Here is a 17,893-nt window from a genome sequence, read left to right as displayed (position 1 = left end):
GCTTGGCCTACATAAGCAACAGAGCATTTTCAGTTCCAAAGTGCCAGACATGTTTGTACCAAAAGTGCAGAACTGTATTGGAAAAGCTGCAGCTGGCACATAAGAAAACAGTCCCTGCCCCAAAGAACTTACAATACAGGATGCTCTAATTATTTAGGCATAAGTCCACAAATAACTGGACCAATACCAAAAAATCATGTAGTCTACTGAAGAGATATTGGTAGTAACTACTTTCAGTTACTATTAAGCAGGGCTGAATTCAAAGCAATGACCTAGAAGCCATAGATAAAATATACCAGTACCAACCCCCTGAGCAATCCAGACACCTTGTGTATATTAGCTAGTGCATAGTTTAATGTATAATATTTAAGCATCTCTACATCAACCCTATATTATATTAGACATGTGGCCCAGATGTCTGGAATCTTCATTAGGGAATTACCTTTCAGTGCTTTCTACCAACACAAACTAAATATCTTAATTCCTTTAGCAAACACGAATCCACATGAATATATACAATTCTGGGAGTTTTTTTAAGCGTCAGTCCTAAATGGTATATGCACAGAGACAGATGGAACCAATTGCTTCAGTCCAAAAGTTAAACAGGTTCATTAAAATAAGTATGAGACCCTTTATCACAGGAGGTTCAAATGCTAGAAGAAACTGGAGGTAGAACAAAAAGGAGAAACCTAGAATGCAGTAAAGCTGAATAAGAAAGATGATAGGTGGAAAAGGGCATACGGTTACATATGCTTGTAACATGATATAGCAGCAAAAAGCCAATGCAACTTTGGACTGCATTCGTGGAGGCATCATATCATGGGAAAGGGGTATAGGTCCTTCTCTATACAGCTGTGGTGAAACTGCACCTGGGCAGGTGTATTCAGTTCTTAGGCCCCTAATTTCCAAAAAAAGACAGGAGGAAGTTCGGAGGAGAACAACAGAAATGATCAGGGAGCTGGAAAGAAGGACAAAGAAGAGACCCAGAGAAAGAGAGAAGTTATTTGGCATACTAAAAAGTATAAGTGGGAGGAAAGGAGTGGGACTAAGCGGAGGGAAATATAGGTGGAACATCAAGAAAACCTTCTTGAGAGTGTGCTCTAACAGCCTGAAAAATACACTCAGTAGAAGTGGTGGAGATCCTATCATTTAACTACATATTTTAAACTACACTGGACAGAACATCTGGAAGTGTACAGTAAGAAACAATACTACTGGTCCCCAGGAGACTAATTCTTTTCCACTATTAAGATTTAGGATATCTACAGTATATATCATGATTTCTCTGCAGATCAACCACATGGCTTCAGCTTTTGTGTTAATCCAACACCAAAATCAAAGTTACGCACACAAATATTACGTTTACCTGTAAGAGAAAGCAGAGTCTTGTGGCTGTGCTACTTGACTTGCAGAATCTGGGAGGTCATCAGCTGACATATTCTGCAGGGCTTCATCACGTGGAGAGTCGTGTATACTTTCACCATCTCCAATTACCTCTAAGCAAACATTCCAACAGAGAATTCATAGAAAGGAACTTGACTGTCTAGTACTATATTGTTTATTTGCTTTTTCTCATTTTTAATTTCCAAGAAGATTTTTTAATTATATGGAAAAGAAACTAAGTCAATCCATCCATCCATCAATAAAATAAAAAAAAAAAAAGGAATTTTAGAGTAAATTAAAAAAAATTCAGAAGATGTAATGTACAATTTGCTTTTAAAAGGAATCATATAATTCTGTTTTAGATCTCAATGTCCTTTTATTGTTTTCCAATTTTTCTAAAAAATTGCTAATATGAGATGCATAAGCTAATGACACTGAGAAATCCCAATTGATTCAAATCAAGGAGTTCTGGCCTTGGAGATTATCGCTTAGCTCCCACTATCACAGTGGATGCAATTATAAATTAAACAAAGAGAAACCTCCTTGTTCCTTGCACTAGAGAGAGAGTGTTAATACAGTTCAGGTGTTGGTACTATCATTTGACTAGAATATTTAAGGGGTGTTCAACATTATCACCAAGAGGTTTTCTGTTGCCCATTTTTTAATGCTGTGGCTGTAGCACTGCAAAAGTTCTTACCTGCACTTTCATAATTTACTATAGCTCCTTCACTTGGGCTGGTTCGCTTAATAGCATTCCTATATTTGTCCAGGATATCCTCTGCAGCCTGTGCCTGTGCACTTAGCCTGGGATTGGGATCATCTGAACAATGAGGAAAATATAACAGGAATTAGCTCCATGTGGTGCTGAGTTCAATGCTAAAGTGTAAACAACACTGCATAACAAGTTTAAAACCCATTAAGTCTTCAGGGCAGGTACTGACTAACCACAATAACCTCCTCAGTTAGGAAGCTAATTTTGAATATTAAAATGTTCTCTCTATACTAGTATATACATTTCTGTAAAAGGTAACGTTTTGGCTGTTCCAGCAGAGCATTTGAGGTGCACAGTCTTAGTAAAGGAGCTGCAAGGGCAATATCATTTACAAACCTTGAAGTGTTGAGAATCTCTCAGACACAAAGTCATCTTTGTCTTTTTCTTGTTTTTCTTTTTTTCTAAATGGTATAGGAGCTGGAAATTACAGAAAGTCTGTATAAGACACATTATACATGGAGACAGTACAGCATGGAATTACAAACTACGTTTAGAAACTGTAAGAAACAGGAAGTTTAACATCAAATAAAGGCTCCATGAAGGGCATTTAGATGTGTAAGAAACTGCAAAAGTGATGTCTGAAGCTTCTCAGTAACACAAGTTCTCTTTAAATACAAAAGTTAATGACACCCAAGCCTGTGGGTTGAAACAGGAAGCCTATTGTGATCATATTACAAATTATGTCCTTAATAGCTACTAAACTAAGCCAGACAATCAGCACACCCAAAAAGCACTGAAGCATAGTGCTTTCTGAGTTCAGTTTTTTTCATTTACTGATTAGGAATTGAAACTGGCTAGTTTCACAAATTTACTCTAGCCATATGTCCACAGATCCAGAGTTATGCATTGATTATAGCGATGTCAATTGTTTCTGGCAACAACTTTCAATTAATGGTTCCTGATAAAAAAAAGTCACAACCCACTGTACAATACTAAAACATGTAGAAAAACAAAATTCAGTTGTATAAAAGTATTTAAGTCCAATTCATTTAAGAAGAGTTTCCCCTCTGTAAACTGGGGACAATGCGGTTCTATTTTCACAAGGGTGTTGTGACGTTTAACATTTAGATAATATTTTATGTATGCAAAGTCTTAAATACTAGAGATTATCTTTTAGACTGAATGTATACTTAATATCCTTTACTTCTAAAGCAGTACCAATACCCATAAATTCAAAGACTCTTTTGTGATCTACTGGACAGATTGAATCATTTACAAGATCTCCGACTCTGCACTACCTGATTTTGTTAAGTAATTAGCATAACAATCTTGGATTAAAACAACATAGAAAGGGAAGACAGTACTGTGAGCCTGGACTGGTTGCAACCTTCATGTAGTCAACTATTCAGACTGACCATTTAATATATGATCTCACAGTAACTGGAGAGTTAGTCACAGAAATTTTCCTACCAAAGTGCAGATTTATTGAAAGCAATGTGCAGCATTTCTAAAGCGCCAAGAATGTGTAAATGTGAGACTCTGTTACCTTTGGGCATGGCAGAAACGAAACGCTTTCTCCACCAGGGTTTGTTCCTGTCAGATTTCTCATCATCACTATCTTTTCGTTCCTCAATCTATAGGGAAAGTGAGCTTTTTATTTCAATCTACACTATGCTGAAATCATTACTGATTTTGTAAAATGGAAGACTGAAAAATATTTTCTTGATTACCAACAACAGATCATATCACATTACCTGCAAAACAGCACTACAACAGAGTAAAATAACCTGCTCCTGAAAGTTTAAGTCCTCCCTTGGAGGGGTGTTTATAAGTTTGAGTGTAACCCTTTGTTCTGGACTAAAAGGTGGTCTACAACAATCCAAGAAAATCTCTCTCAAAAAAAGGCAATGTTTGTTTTCATTACGTTGACGCATTTTAAGTTTACCACAACAAGATTTTATGGTTAGAGATTCATTTTGGGGGGTCCTACAACTAAAGCATGTCACATAAATTGACAAAGGGACCTTGACTATTTGGGCCATTCACCACATCTTAAGCTTTGACTTTTATAAGTCATACTACAGGCCACCTTTCAGAAGGTGCCAGAATTGCACTATGCTTCCCTAATTAATATATTTAATGCTAACAACACTAGACACACATTTCTACTCAAAAATGACATGTAAGAAAAACAAACATGCAAAATCAGTTCAGCTTCACAACGAATGTCTTACCTCTCCTCTAGAGGAGTCTTTACTGGGGGACGATGAAGAGGACTGAGGTGCAACCACTGAAGCAGCTGCCCCAATGTTGGGTGTTTGTGTAGGAAGCTCCCTTTCTTCATTACCAGGCCGCCTGTTCCAGCCAGGGTCACTCATAGGTCTCCGAACTGATGACACTATGTCAGAGCTTCTGCTGCGGACCAGTCTTTCTGGGTAGGAATGTCTTTGTTTGAACGCCTCCAGATCGGTTGGGATTAAGATGTGGGAGCCAAAATTTGGTAATCTGGCCTCATTACCCCCCATAGCCCCTTCCAGGATTGGGGGATCCGGTGGCGGATGAGCGGGTCTTGCATAGTGCACTTTAGGCCGAACCACTGCTGATACACCTGAAACAATGAAACATTACATAATTGAACCAAACATTAGAATTATACCCTGGTGGTGATGTGTGGTGGCACATGCACGTCTCAAATGGGTAAGATTTTTTCCCAGCTAAAATGGACAGCAGCCTTTGATGTATAGATCTTAAAAACAAGAATAGCCCATTCTTTACAATTTACCTTCGTGTGATGACAAAGGGTCAAACAATGCAAGCAAAGAGTCCGACTGAGAAGGGGGAGAAGTCAGCTGACTGGCTCCTGAAACAATACAGAAAGTGGGTCTGCATGTACCATGCACTATTCATGGCTTCTTAGCTAGAGTGCTGCATAATACAAATGCATTCACAGAGCTTATGAAACAGGCAGCATTTAGATCCTTTTACAATGTTAATAAATAGTTAACACACTTCAAAATGTACTGACAGGAAGGCACCTGAAAGCACTCACAGGACTGAACAGTCAAATTATTATAAAAACTTTAAAAAAAGAGAGCACAGCGAGCGGAGAGAGTCTCAAACGCAAAAGAGCAGTCAACCTAACTTAGTAGAATTAGATAGAATAAAGACTCAGATCTCAGACTCTGCAGTATGTCATCACCTCCTCTTTCTAGTCATAAGCATAAACACTTCTGATGAACAAATATGGAGAGAATATTTGTAAGCCGTTTCTCAAAAACCAGAAAATACATTTTCTAAATATAAGTGAACTTTTCTTCTACGCAGAACTTACCGCACTTTTTCTTACTGGCATGTAAAGTGTTAAAAGGTTTTACAGTCACAAGTTTAACAATTCCTGATGAGCTCTCATCTAAGACACAGTATATTTTTCACTTACTATCCAAGGGCTTTACTTACCATGAGCTGTTTCATCCATATCAGGACTTGTCACAGAATCTTTCCCTCCAAAGTCAGAGCTACACTCAGACCTAAGGTCCTCGATCTTATTAGGAATATCCTCAGAGGTTGCACTAATACCTTACAAATAACAAAAGAAGGATCTGTGAGGATCTTTGAGACAACAAGAATGCAGAAATCAAAAACATTAAATTTTTTTGTGACAGCTGCAATGAGCTGAGGTGTTCTTGCTGCCAACTCCCAAACACTGAATTCAAGAGAAATGGCAGCTTGACATTCTCAGAGCCATGACTTTAGAATCTGTTCTGGTATATGGTTTTGTAACCTTTGGGTTCCATCTTTTTATTTCACTATTTAATGTACACAATATATTCTTTGATGCTATGACTGGCAATATAAAGGACCTTAAGACTGACAAATAATTTACAAAAAGAAAAGGAGTACTTGTGGCACCTTAGAGACTAACCAATTTATTTGAGCATGAGCTTTCGTGAGCTACAGCTCACCTCACGAAAGCTCATGCTCAAATAAATTGGTTAGTCTCTAAGGTGCCACAAGTACTCCTTTTCTTTTTGCGAACACAGACTAACAAGGCTGTTACTCTGAAACAAATAATTTACACAAATCTATGACCGGAAATTTAAGGAAGATGCAGCAACAGAGATTACAGAGGTGTGCTACACAAAATGGGATGAAGATAAGCTGAAGGCAGGTGTCCATAGTGAAATGCAAGGAAATATTAGGCAATTTCTTAGATTCAGATACCCTATTGCAAGTCTCTGCTTCTGTACAAACAGATTCTCTGGATTTCACTCTATTTTTAGTAGGATGAAGAGCATGGTACTGCTGCTCCGGAAATCAGAGTATGAGCACCAGACAAAAAAAATCCTTTTATGGATGAGAGTAAATATGATGAAACTAAGCACATGGCAAAACATACTGGTTATCATCTAACAAAGCAGAACTTGTTCCTGAAAATAAAAACACACCTGACACGACGCTGAGGCCTGGTGTACTGGGACGAGAACTGACCTCCCTTACATCTGTCTCATCAGAGGTGCTGCCCAGTCCAGAACAGCTTTCCAGCTCCTGCAGTCTTTCCTCCTGCTTTAGGTCTGGGGCCTCTAAATAGGAAATGGTGTGCATGCATTACTGCCGGATGTTATTTTCTCTTACAATTCACATGCAAAAAGGTGGTGTAGGGATTTAGATTTTAATGTAAAAAGAGAGTCTAGCTAACTTTGTGAAATGTACTCTGAAATGGCAACAAATAATTTGAGCTATTTCAGCCAATTCTACTTTGCTGTACTGCAGGCAAGACAATGCAAATAGTTCTTTATATCTGCAGGGGCATTTTGCTACATCTATTTTTACTCTAACAAAAAACAAAATTTGAATTATTGAGTTTCCTAGCCAGAGACTATGGAATCATATATTAAATGCTCATGAAAACATTGAAACTATGTAAAAATTCTGCCTAGAAAGATTCCCATAGTTCTACGATACTCCTTTTATTCTTAGTTTTTCCAGAACACTAAACAGTCACCAAGCCATGCTAGATCTGCTCTCACATTATAATCTAGTCTTCTGGCTTACGTCTTCTATCCATCGTGGTAAGGTTAATGGAGTCACAAAGCTTAGCCTCTCCTGTGCATTAGAAATCCTTGTGCACTGCACCTAACTCACCCAAACGAATTAAAAACAAGACACACCACAGCACATCTGCCATCCTCCTAGTCATTGCTCATCATACACCCTTCCCCCACCTTTCAGCATGCTACCCATCCAAAGAGAATGGCTACAAACCAGCTTATTTTGTGCAGCCCGAGTGCTATATTGGGTATCTGTATTCACAATATGTCAATCTTAAAGACTTCCATAATTCTCATAGTTTTATTTTGGAATCATAAGCAATCATCTTGGTTTGAAAAAGGACCACTATGATTATCACCTGCCCTTTGAAATAGCTTGTGTTGTCTTTGGGCAGGTAATATTCCCTCTCAAAGTGATGGTTTCAAGTGATGCACTTATCTAAAACTATTTATGAAATAATGCTTTGCAGTTCATGTCAAAGACCAAACTAAAGAGGAGTTGTGGGATTCTGACCTGAATCACTTGGCAATACCTCCACACTCCAAGCTTCACTGGTGGTTTCGGATATGGTTGACCCTGTGCAGGGGTCAAGCAGCACAGATCCTGAACCCGGCAAACACAGCAAGCTGCCAAGCATGTTCTCTGCAGCTGCACCTGCACAACCAAGAGGAAAGAAAGGATCAGGTAGGAAAGATGAAAGGATTCTAGTAAGACAGACACCATAAACTGGGTGCCCAGTATTAAGTCATTATAAAAAAGACACACAACAACTACTGGGGAAAAACAAAACAAACCAGAAGAAAGTACCCATAACAAAGGCAGGACAGAGGTCTAAAGTTTTCCTACAAAGAAACTTAGATTTAACAACACATTTATTTCATAACTACAGAGAGACTGAATGAGAGCTCCAAAAGCCTCCTTGCTTTGCAGCAAGCTTAAAGTAGTTTTCAGTTTCAGTAGCTGTCAGTTACCTGCAATTTCTTGCAAACGGTCTTCATCAATATTTGGATCAAAGTCACTGCCCAAGACATCTGTGCTCCAGGTCTCACTCACAGTTTCTGATATGTCCCTATCATCAGTCAATCCCATCATATCACGAATTTCAAATTTACGGAGCTTGTCATCAAGATTATCCTGAGTCGTAGCTATGTAAAAATAAAAGGTCTCTCAAAAATTCTCCAATATGCTATAGGACAGGAAACTAATTCTGTCAAGTAAAATGCAGTTTTAAATAACTGTACAGCACTTTAATAATAAACACAATATTTTGTATATTCAAATAGATGCAATGTGACAACATTCTTTACTCATATTTGAGAAACACTACAGATTGATTTATGAGAGAAGGTTTAAAAAGTGTATATATTTGCCAAACATAGAGCTATCATAATGATCTACAACTATGAATGACAGACACCAAGGAGTGATTAATTTATGGAAGGGAGATTAGTTTGTGGAAGTGAAGAGGTTGAATCAGTTGGAACACTTTGCCCTCTCCAGTTAAAGTGTCGGTAACTACAAAAAATATCTACGGTCTAACATTTCCAATTGCTACAATTCAAATCATCCTTTTCCCTCTTGAAAAGGAAGGCATAATAAAACAAAAATTTAAAAATATTTTATTATAGTGACTGAGATTTCAAAATACAATACAAGTTCACTGTTCTGAGAATAACGTTAGCATTGTTTTAGTGGATAACAATAGCTGGCTAATGAAAACAATAAATGAAAATGTGAGATAGTCAAAAAAGTGTGGAAGTAATTAAATGATGTAGAAAGCCCCTTTATTCATCTCTGACATATCTAAATTAGATACGTCAAACTGATGGATTTAGAGAAACTGTAACAGTCTACACGCTTTGAACTGTGGATCTGCACTTACCTTGTTCATGTTCTAATAACTGCAGGGCTTCAACACCATTGCTCCCAGAAGGCCCTGCCCCAAGCTCTGACACAGACTCTCCTTCTAAATCCAAAGAGGACACAGAATTGGAGCGATTTGAAGGACCTGATGAAAATTGATTTTTCTGTTAGGTTCGTTCAGATCAAGCTATTTGTTTTCCAAACTCGTAGCATGAACAGTACAAGATGCAACTTACTTGCAAGACTGCAAAAAACTGAGCTGAAGCCTGTCATTTTCAATACAAATTAGCCACTTATGTGAAATACTGAACTGAGGAACTCAAAAATTCTTCTCAATATGGTGAATTTAGAAAGTGTGTTAAATACCAACATCTCAATTATCTTGTAGAATTGGAAACTGGAACACTTAGCACTCCAGTAATAAACACTTTACAACTTCGTAGTGCCACACAACAACATTAACTAATCTTTAGATACCTTGTCACTCATGGTTAGCACATCATTAGTGTACTAGCTTTTAGCCAAAATTCAAATACAAACTTTTGTAATTATTAGTTTTCTCTAATATCTTGATTTTGTTTATCTTGAAAAACAAGAAGGAGAGAAAAAACTAATTACGGAAAGTTAAAACAAACAACATATATTACCTGGAACATTTGAACAGCTTGTAATTTTCAATATCCCATATAATTCAATATCCCATATAAACCCTTCTTTGCTGTATGTGATGCTCATATAAAAGAGCTGTTGTTCTAGGCTCCTAACACTTTGGCATACAAAAAAAATTGATGAAAATAAGATTAAAAGTCAGTATGTGAACTAGAAATTTATGGACAATTTAGATTGCAGTTATGCCAATAACATGCACCAAGTTGAAAACCCTTTTATCCTTTTTTCAACTACAGTCAATTTTTGTTCATCCTTTCCAGTACAAAATTATCTTCAGCAACCTGTATGTCAAAGTTTCAGCCAAGAGTGACTTTTTAGGGCCAAACATGAAAGTAGGCTTTCAGGGGAAAATGGGACAGCCTTTACAAAGGCAGATATGACATGCTGTATATAACAGTAGCGTCTTTTAGAATTAAAATCTGACACAAAGCTTTCTGAATTACTTAAGTAACCCTTCACCTTCAGATATTCCTTCCAGATTATCACTGCAGAGGGAAAAGCGCAAGGTTTTATCAGGTTTACCATGGAGTTTGGTTTCATCAACAGGGACATCTCCTTGTCCTCCATCGGCAAGCTGCATGTTTAAGACCTATGGGGGGAGGGAGAGGAAGAGAATCAACATGTTTAATTGACCCAGAAAAAAATTAATTAATTTTATTTACAATCAATCTAACAACTGAAATCAGATTTTTTCCCAACTTTTCTAGATCTTTAATGGCACGGTCAATATTTAACATCTCACATTTAAGGAAAGGTCATTTGAATCAAAACTGAGCACTCTTCTGCGAAGTAAGAGCCTGGTGAGATTTTAAAATAGCCAAGATTTAGACATGCCGTAGATCATAAAAATGGAACCTCAACTGACTTTTTTCTCTAATGCCACCTTAATATCACATAGCAATCGGTAAGTACAGGACTCCAAGAGGAGGGAATCTGAACTATTGGGGCAAGACACTAATAGACGTAAGGAAGTATATTGTCCTCTTATTCAAAGGACACATTATGCCAACAGCTGCAGATGGATAACAATACTTGGATATTCAGCCTTTACAAGCTCTGATATGGCAGCTCAAGTTTGCTCCCAAGCAATGTAACGTGGAGTAACATCTCCACAGGCTTGGCAGAATTAACTCTTCATGGATTTATTATGCTGCAGTAGTTAAGTCTGTTTCATCACTTTCATTCTAAATACTACGTTTCAAGAGTTTATAACTTGGGCATGCACAGTAACTTCAGGCTACAAAATTTTTCCAGAGGATTAGCATAAGACATAATATGCTTGCAAAGCACAGAACAAACCAGTTCCTTTGGAGACACTAAAATCTCTTGGATCTATGAATCAGAAGGTTTTACCCTATTAAGAAAGACGAGCATGTCTCTGCACAGAATGACAAGGCAGGGATGGCTTAATGAAGGTGGTGTTTATCTGCTTTCAAAATCCAACTGCAGACATCACACATTTACCTGGCAGCAGAGATACACCAAAGCCACATAAAACACAATACTTACTTTACAGTTGTCCTCCATGGCTTCTTCAGAGTCATTAAAATTGACCATGTGTCAACTTTATACACACACACACAAACACAAAATCATGGAGGGAAGATGGATAAGTACTCTGTTAATTTACTACTTAAGTACTTAAAATAACCAAGCAACCTTCTCCGAGATCCTTCCTGTCCCACAACAGCAGAAAAGCAGAAGATTCAGGAAGTGAACCATTGGCTAGGTAAGTGGTGGAAGGTTTTGGTTTTGTTAAACACTAGTCTAACTTCTGTTGGGAGAGGGGTCCATATAGTTTGAATGGCCTCCACCTCAGTAAAAAGGAAACAAAGCTCCTTGGGGACAGGATGGCTAGAGTAATCAGGAGGGCATTAAACTTACAGCAAAAGGGGATAGTAAAAAGAGGTAAGCACTCATCACAAAATCAAGATGTTGAGAACAAAATCAATCAAGGACCCAAAGGACACAGACGAAATTCCTCAATTGCCTATACACCAATGCTAGGAGCCTGTAACAAAAAGAACTGGAATTGCTCATTTGTGAGCATAAATTCGATCTACTTGGTATTACTGAAACCTGGTGGGACGCATCACTATTGGAATGTTAAAATCAATGGTTATAACCTATTTAGGAAGGATCAAGTAAGCAAAAGGGAGAGGGAGCAGCATTATATGTCAAAAATGTTTGAGTCACAGATAACTCGGAAGAAAGTGATGGTGAATGATTATGGACCAACGTCCTAAGGGATAAAGCATAAGATGGGATATTAGTTGGTGTCTGCTACAGACCACCAGCTCACACTAGGGAACAGGATGACAGCCTCCTTATGTGCCTATCTATAAACTGTAGGCAAAAAAACATGTCAGAGGGGATTTCAATTTGAGTGTCATATGCTGGAGGTCTCATGCTGCCAGTATTAAAACATCCTTAGAATTTGTAAACATTATAGATGACAATTTCCTAACTTAAAAAGTACTGCATCCAAGACAGGGGAATTCTTTATTAGATCTTGTCTTAACAGATAAAGAGGAACCGACCACAGAACTAAAATTAATGGTAGCTTCAAGACAAGTGATCATTCCTTGATCACATTTATAATGTGCAGAATAAAGTCCAGACCAGCAATATATATACACTTGGTGCTTTAATAGGGCCAAATTACAAAGGTGAAAACAATTACGAGCCAAATCAGCTGGGAGGAAGAATTTAATCAGAAAAGTGTGAATGATAATTGGGAATCATTTAAGAACATCTTACTAGATGCCCAAAAATATATAACCAATGGAAGGAAAGCGAAGCAGACAAAAATGAATATACATCAGAAGTTAGGAATTGTAGAAAACGGATATGGGAAGTAAAGGAACCCAAGAATAAATATATGGCAAACAGCATTAAGGACAATAAGGAGTATTTAAAACACATTAGGAACAAAAAGAATCCTGACAAAGGTATTGGTCCATTGCTAGATGGAAATGGTAGAATCATCAATAATAATGTGAAAAAACAGACAAGGTAGTTTAATAAATATTTCTGTTCTTTATTTGGTGAAAAAACAGATGATATAATCTCAACATATGGTCATGATGCTCCTCCTTCCATTCCACTAGTATCTCTGCAGGATGTTAAACAGAAGCTACTAAAGTTAGACATTTTTAAATAAGAAGGGCCAGATAATTCTTTGATGCAAGAGTTTTAAAAGAGCTGTGTGAGGAGCTTGCTGGACCATTAATGATTATTTTCAATATGTCCTGGAACCACCCCCAGTTCTCCAAAGGGCTGTAAGATAGGTAATGTTGTGCCAATTTTTAAAAAGAATAACAGGATGACCTGGGAAATTATAGACCAGCCAGCCAGATACTGATGTCAGTCTCAATTGAGACTTAAAGGAGGGCAATGTAATTAATGCAAGTCAACATGGGTTCATGGTAAACAGACCCTGTCAAACTAACTTGATATCTTTTCTTGATGAATTTACAAATCTGGTTGATAAAAGTAATAGTGTTGATGTAATATACTTAGACTTCTGAAAGGTGTTGGACTTCGCACCCCACAATATTTTAATAAAAAACTAGAACAATATATGGCACACATTAAATGGATTACAACTGGCTAACTGACAGATCTCAAAATGTAACTGTAAACTGGGAATTTTCATTGAGAGGCTGTGTTTCCAGTGGGGTCCTGTAGGAACATTTTTATCAATGACCTGGAAGAAAACATAAAACCATCACTGATAAAGTTTGCAGATGACACAAAAATTGGAGATGTGGTAAATAATGAAGAAGATAGGTACTGATTCAGATTATCTGGATTGCTTGATAAACTGGATGAGAGAACAATGTGTGTTTTAAAACAGCTAAATGTAAACGTATACATCTAGAAACAAAGGATGTAGGTGATACTTGCAAAATGGGGGACTATCCTGGGAAGCAGTGATGGAAAACAGATTTAGGGGTCATGGCGGATAATCATTTGAATACGAGCTCCAAGTGTGATGCTGTGGGCAAAAGAGCTAACGCAATCCTGGGATGGATAAACAGGGGAATCTTGATTAGGAACACAGAGGTTATTTTACCTCTTCATTTGGCACTGGTGCTACTGCTGCTGGAATACTGTGTCCAGTTCTGGTGCTCACAATTCAAGGATGGTGATAAATTGGAGAGGGTTCAGAGAAGAGCCATGAGAAGGATTACAGGGTTAGAAAATATGCCTTATAGCGATGGCCTCAAAGACAGCAATTTATTTAGATTAACACAGCCAAGGTTAAAGGGTTACTTGATTACAATATCTAAATATCTATATGCAGAACAAATATTTAATAATGGGCTCTTCAATCTAGCAGAGAAAGACATAACATGGTCTAGTGGCTAGACGTTGAAACTAGACAAATTCAGACTGAAAATTAAGCATAAAATTTTTCACAGTAAGAGTAATTAACCATTGGAACAATTTACCAAGGGGTGTGGTACATCCTCCATCACTGGCGATTTTTAAACCAAGACCAGATATTATTCTAAAAGATGTTATTTTAAAATGTTCTCGGAATTATTTTGAGGAAGTTCTATGGCCTGTGTTATACAGGTCAATCTACATCACAATGGTCCCTTCTGGCCTTGGAATCTATGAATGGAAGGCTGTGGCATACCCACCTACCTGTTTAATCTGGATGCTGTATTAATCATTATAAATAGAAATCAGTTGTGGTTTGGAGAACATTTGCAACACCTAAATACAATGAAACAAATAAAGGGTTTTCGCCCTAATTCTCCAATTTAAACCTTGTCTTAGTTTAATCACAAATTTAGTATTATTTCATTGTCTGAATATACATTCTTCATTTCTCAAAGCATGTGATTTATATTGGACACCTAGTTCATACCTCATTTTCTGACATCATACCCGGAGTAAGCTGCGGACCTGTTCCCAAAGAAATAACCAGTACTTCTTCTGGCTGAACTTCCTGTATAGAATCCTGGGAGGATCCTTCATGGTCTCCATGTTGGTCCATTGGAATATTTGATCTATTTCTGCTACGGGTAGCTAATGATACATGTTAAAATAGAGAGTGTTACGAAGGTTTACAATATTTAAACTCTCAGATTATCTACAAATACACAAGTGTGATGTTAGCGCATGCATATCAAAGAATGGACAAAATGCAGAATACAATTGACAACTTCCTGGAAAGGTGGAAATTGATATTGGGGATGTGTAAAACTGACACTGGGGCTGTGTAATTATTTAAATATTGCACTACTGTGAAAATATCAGACTTGTAGCATAGTGGCTTAAGAAGCATATAATGTACCATGCTTCTCCATTAACCCACAGATATTCCTGCCCCAGATGGGCAGGACAGCTTTCCCTTTAGGTTATCTGCACACATTTTTCCTTTGCAAGAGAGACTCCCCTCTGCTTCTGTACCATTGCAAAAACAGAGCACCACCAGAAAGGCACTTTAGTTCCCATGTTTTAAAATACCTTTTAAGTAGTGGCATTTTTATTCCCTACAAACTGCAGTCATTCCAACCTCACAGCCTCATGACCTAAAGGCACCTTACATTGATAAGAGATCTCTGTTGCATTAAATAATAGGAAAATGCTCATCAAAAAGCACCAGGAGACCAAGACAAACAAACCAACACCTGGAAAAGCCATTTTTTGCATTTATGCAATGAACCATTTATGGGTTTTGGCTGAGCCCTTGTTGAATTCAACGAGCATGGAAACTCAAAGACCCTATGGCTGCCAGCTAGAAGGGCATCAAGCTCCTTATGGCTAAGAGGTCTGTTAGGAAACAATGTAGAGGGTGGATATGGGGGTAGGGGAGAGGAAGGAGAAAGATGAAATGGGGAGAGTCTTTTTTTTTTTTTTTAAACTTGAACATCCAAGAACCAGCATTTAAAATTCTAATCTCCAAGACCTCTGACCAGAATGATTATTTGATGCTATGCACTAGGCCGTGAAATAATGATTAGATTATAAATCAAGTTTTTTAGGGCATCATCTGCTACTATTTGTTTGTATAGTGCTGAAAGCCCAGATCCTTAATAAGAACTGTTAAAGCACTACTGTAATAAGAACATAACAGCAGCCATACTGGGTCAGACCAAAGGTCCATTTAGCCCAGTATCCTGTCTTCCAACAGTGGCCAGTGCCAGGTGCCCCAGAGGGAACGAACAGAACAGGGAATTATCAAGTGATCCATCCCCTGTCACCCATTCCCAGCTTCTGGCAAACAGAGGTTAGGAACATCATACAAATAAATAAAACGTATCCCTTCAGCATTCACCAGCAAACTCTCTGAACTACACCCAGACATCGGAATAAATCCGATGAAGTGAGCTGTAGCTCACGAAAGCTTATGCTCAAATAAATTTGTTAGTCTCTAAGGTGCCACAAGTACTCCTTTTCTTTTTACCCAGACATCAGTGATAGTTACTCAAAATATGTTAGCTGGTGCCAAACCCTAAATGCCTGAAAGAACAGGCAGAGAATTCATAGGAGACACACACCTCTCATTGTAAGGGAAGGCACAGTGGCAGCAATTCAGACAGTGCTGTTTAGAGCAGCTACCTGAATTCTTACTTAAAAACAAACCAACATATAAAACTTTCTAGCCAAATGTACAGCACTACAAAAGAATGAAGGCCCTGCATCCCATGAGTTGCTGAGCACTTTCCAATAAAGTCAAGAGAAGCTAGAGGCACATAGCCCCTTGTGTGACTAGGTTCTAAAGCAGCATTATTGAAGGGTTTCAATGTTTTGTAGAGTAAACCTTTTATTAAGGCATTTAAGACAGTTTTGGACTTTACTGAGCAAGTCCTTTTCAGCAAAAGCTGATATAAAAGGGGATTCAAGCGTACACTAGATGGAACGTGTCAAATACTTATAAGCAAAAGCTGGTAAGCCCTCATTCTTTTTACCTCTTGGGCATGCTAATTTATAATTTTTGTGATGGTATAAATAAAATGGAAAATGCCACTCTAAGCCTGGCCTTGGGTGGTTCTTCCCTATTCAGAGCCGGTGCTGGTAACAGAAACAAGTCATTCAGAACAGTGGTGAGCCACCCAACAAGAACTGCAGGAAGGCACACAAAAATCACAAACTTGAAGACCCAATGTTACATCATCAGGAACTGACAAACACATGGCAAAGCAACATCATAACCCCATCCTGATTATTTGGTGGTTCTCTGTAACTCCTTTTAATATAATCTTCTCTTCCTCTCCCCATTCTAGACACCTTAGAGAAAGAGTCAAAGACCTGAAGTTCCTTTTCTTATCTAGCATGGCATCAATTTCCTCAGTTGAAACATGGGAGCTGAGGCCAAATGTGCAAATTGAGAGTGAAATTTTTACCTTCAATTATCATGCATCAAAGGGAGGAGGCGGCTTTTTAGGTTACTATATTTTTCTAGCTATTTAAGTAGGAATTGGCCTTTGTAATGGAACAAACGAAGAAGCCTGGCACAAAGCAAATTAAAAACAAGCATGAGAAGCATGGTTTTATGAAGTAAATAAAAGTTTTGCATAGAGGAAGAAGGGAAAGAGTCCATTACCCACCAAATGGGGTTACTAGATTAATGTGAGCTGTGAGATTGGTGGTAGAAGTATCCCAGGCAGTAATGGCTGCCAACTGTTGTCCTGGGTTTCGACAGCATTAAACAGAAACAAAATCAAGCCTTTGAACAACAAAAATATTTTAAACTGTAAAATAAATACAAACAAGTTGTTACTTCACTAATGTAAACTTAAAATAGCAGTTGTGCACAGAGAGGTAAGGATAACTCAGGGTACCAAAATGAGGTTTTAGCAATTACTACCTTTAAATTTACTATTTTAAGTATAATATTTTTGCCCTATGTTACAGATAAATACCAAGCTCTTTTTCTACTGAATACCAATATTCCAATCATATAAGTAAACACTAGAACAGAGTACAATACTTTAGGATCTAGAGGAAAAAGTGTCACATTTTGAAATGGGTTATTTCTGAGCTGAAAAGGTATAAGATCCTGAAATTCTATACTTCAGAAGAGAAAGTGCTACATTACATCAGTAGCCATATTTAAGACAGCATAATTACAAGGCAATCTCCCCTCTTACACTGCTTAGCACTTTTTTTAGCATTATCTTCAATGGATCCCCCTTCCTCCCATTTTTCATACTGATGTTGCCAAATGTCTGCACCCTTGCTTTCTTCCCCACTCCA

The 17,893-nt window shown here is 37.8% G+C and overlaps 1 protein-coding gene across 7 annotated transcripts in view; it reads right to left on the bottom strand.

Moving 5' to 3' along the window:
- Positions 1 to 17,893, bottom strand: part of GAPVD1 (GTPase activating protein and VPS9 domains 1) — a 63,921-nt gene that overhangs the window by 10,913 nt on the left and 35,115 nt on the right. For 3 of the 7 annotated variants that reach the window (XM_074974006.1, XM_074974005.1, XM_074974012.1), the window contains 14 exons: positions 17,245 to 17,325; positions 14,559 to 14,719; positions 10,136 to 10,265; positions 9,027 to 9,152; positions 8,116 to 8,289; positions 7,658 to 7,798; positions 6,541 to 6,675; positions 5,552 to 5,671; positions 4,878 to 4,955; positions 4,330 to 4,703; positions 3,642 to 3,729; positions 2,492 to 2,572; positions 2,081 to 2,203; positions 1,367 to 1,496 (listed from right to left, as the gene is read on the bottom strand). In XM_074974006.1, the coding sequence (XP_074830107.1) occupies positions 1,367 to 1,496; positions 2,081 to 2,203; positions 2,492 to 2,572; positions 3,642 to 3,729; positions 4,330 to 4,703; positions 4,878 to 4,955; positions 5,552 to 5,671; positions 6,541 to 6,675; positions 7,658 to 7,798; positions 8,116 to 8,289; positions 9,027 to 9,152; positions 10,136 to 10,265; positions 14,559 to 14,719; positions 17,245 to 17,325 (1,942 nt within the window). The remainder of the gene's footprint in view (positions 1 to 1,366; positions 1,497 to 2,080; positions 2,204 to 2,491; positions 2,573 to 3,641; positions 3,730 to 4,329; positions 4,704 to 4,877; positions 4,956 to 5,551; positions 5,672 to 6,540; positions 6,676 to 7,657; positions 7,799 to 8,115; positions 8,290 to 9,026; positions 9,153 to 10,135; positions 10,266 to 14,558; positions 14,720 to 17,244; positions 17,326 to 17,893) is intronic. The other 4 variants (XM_074974007.1, XM_074974008.1, XM_074974010.1 and 1 more) reach the window with 4 other exon arrangements.

This window comes from Natator depressus, chromosome 16 (assembly GCF_965152275.1).
Source record: "Natator depressus isolate rNatDep1 chromosome 16, rNatDep2.hap1, whole genome shotgun sequence".
Lineage (NCBI taxonomy): Eukaryota > Metazoa > Chordata > Testudines > Cheloniidae > Natator > Natator depressus.
Note: the sequence above shows the minus strand (reverse complement) of the source record. Positions and strands in the feature narration are given on the sequence as shown.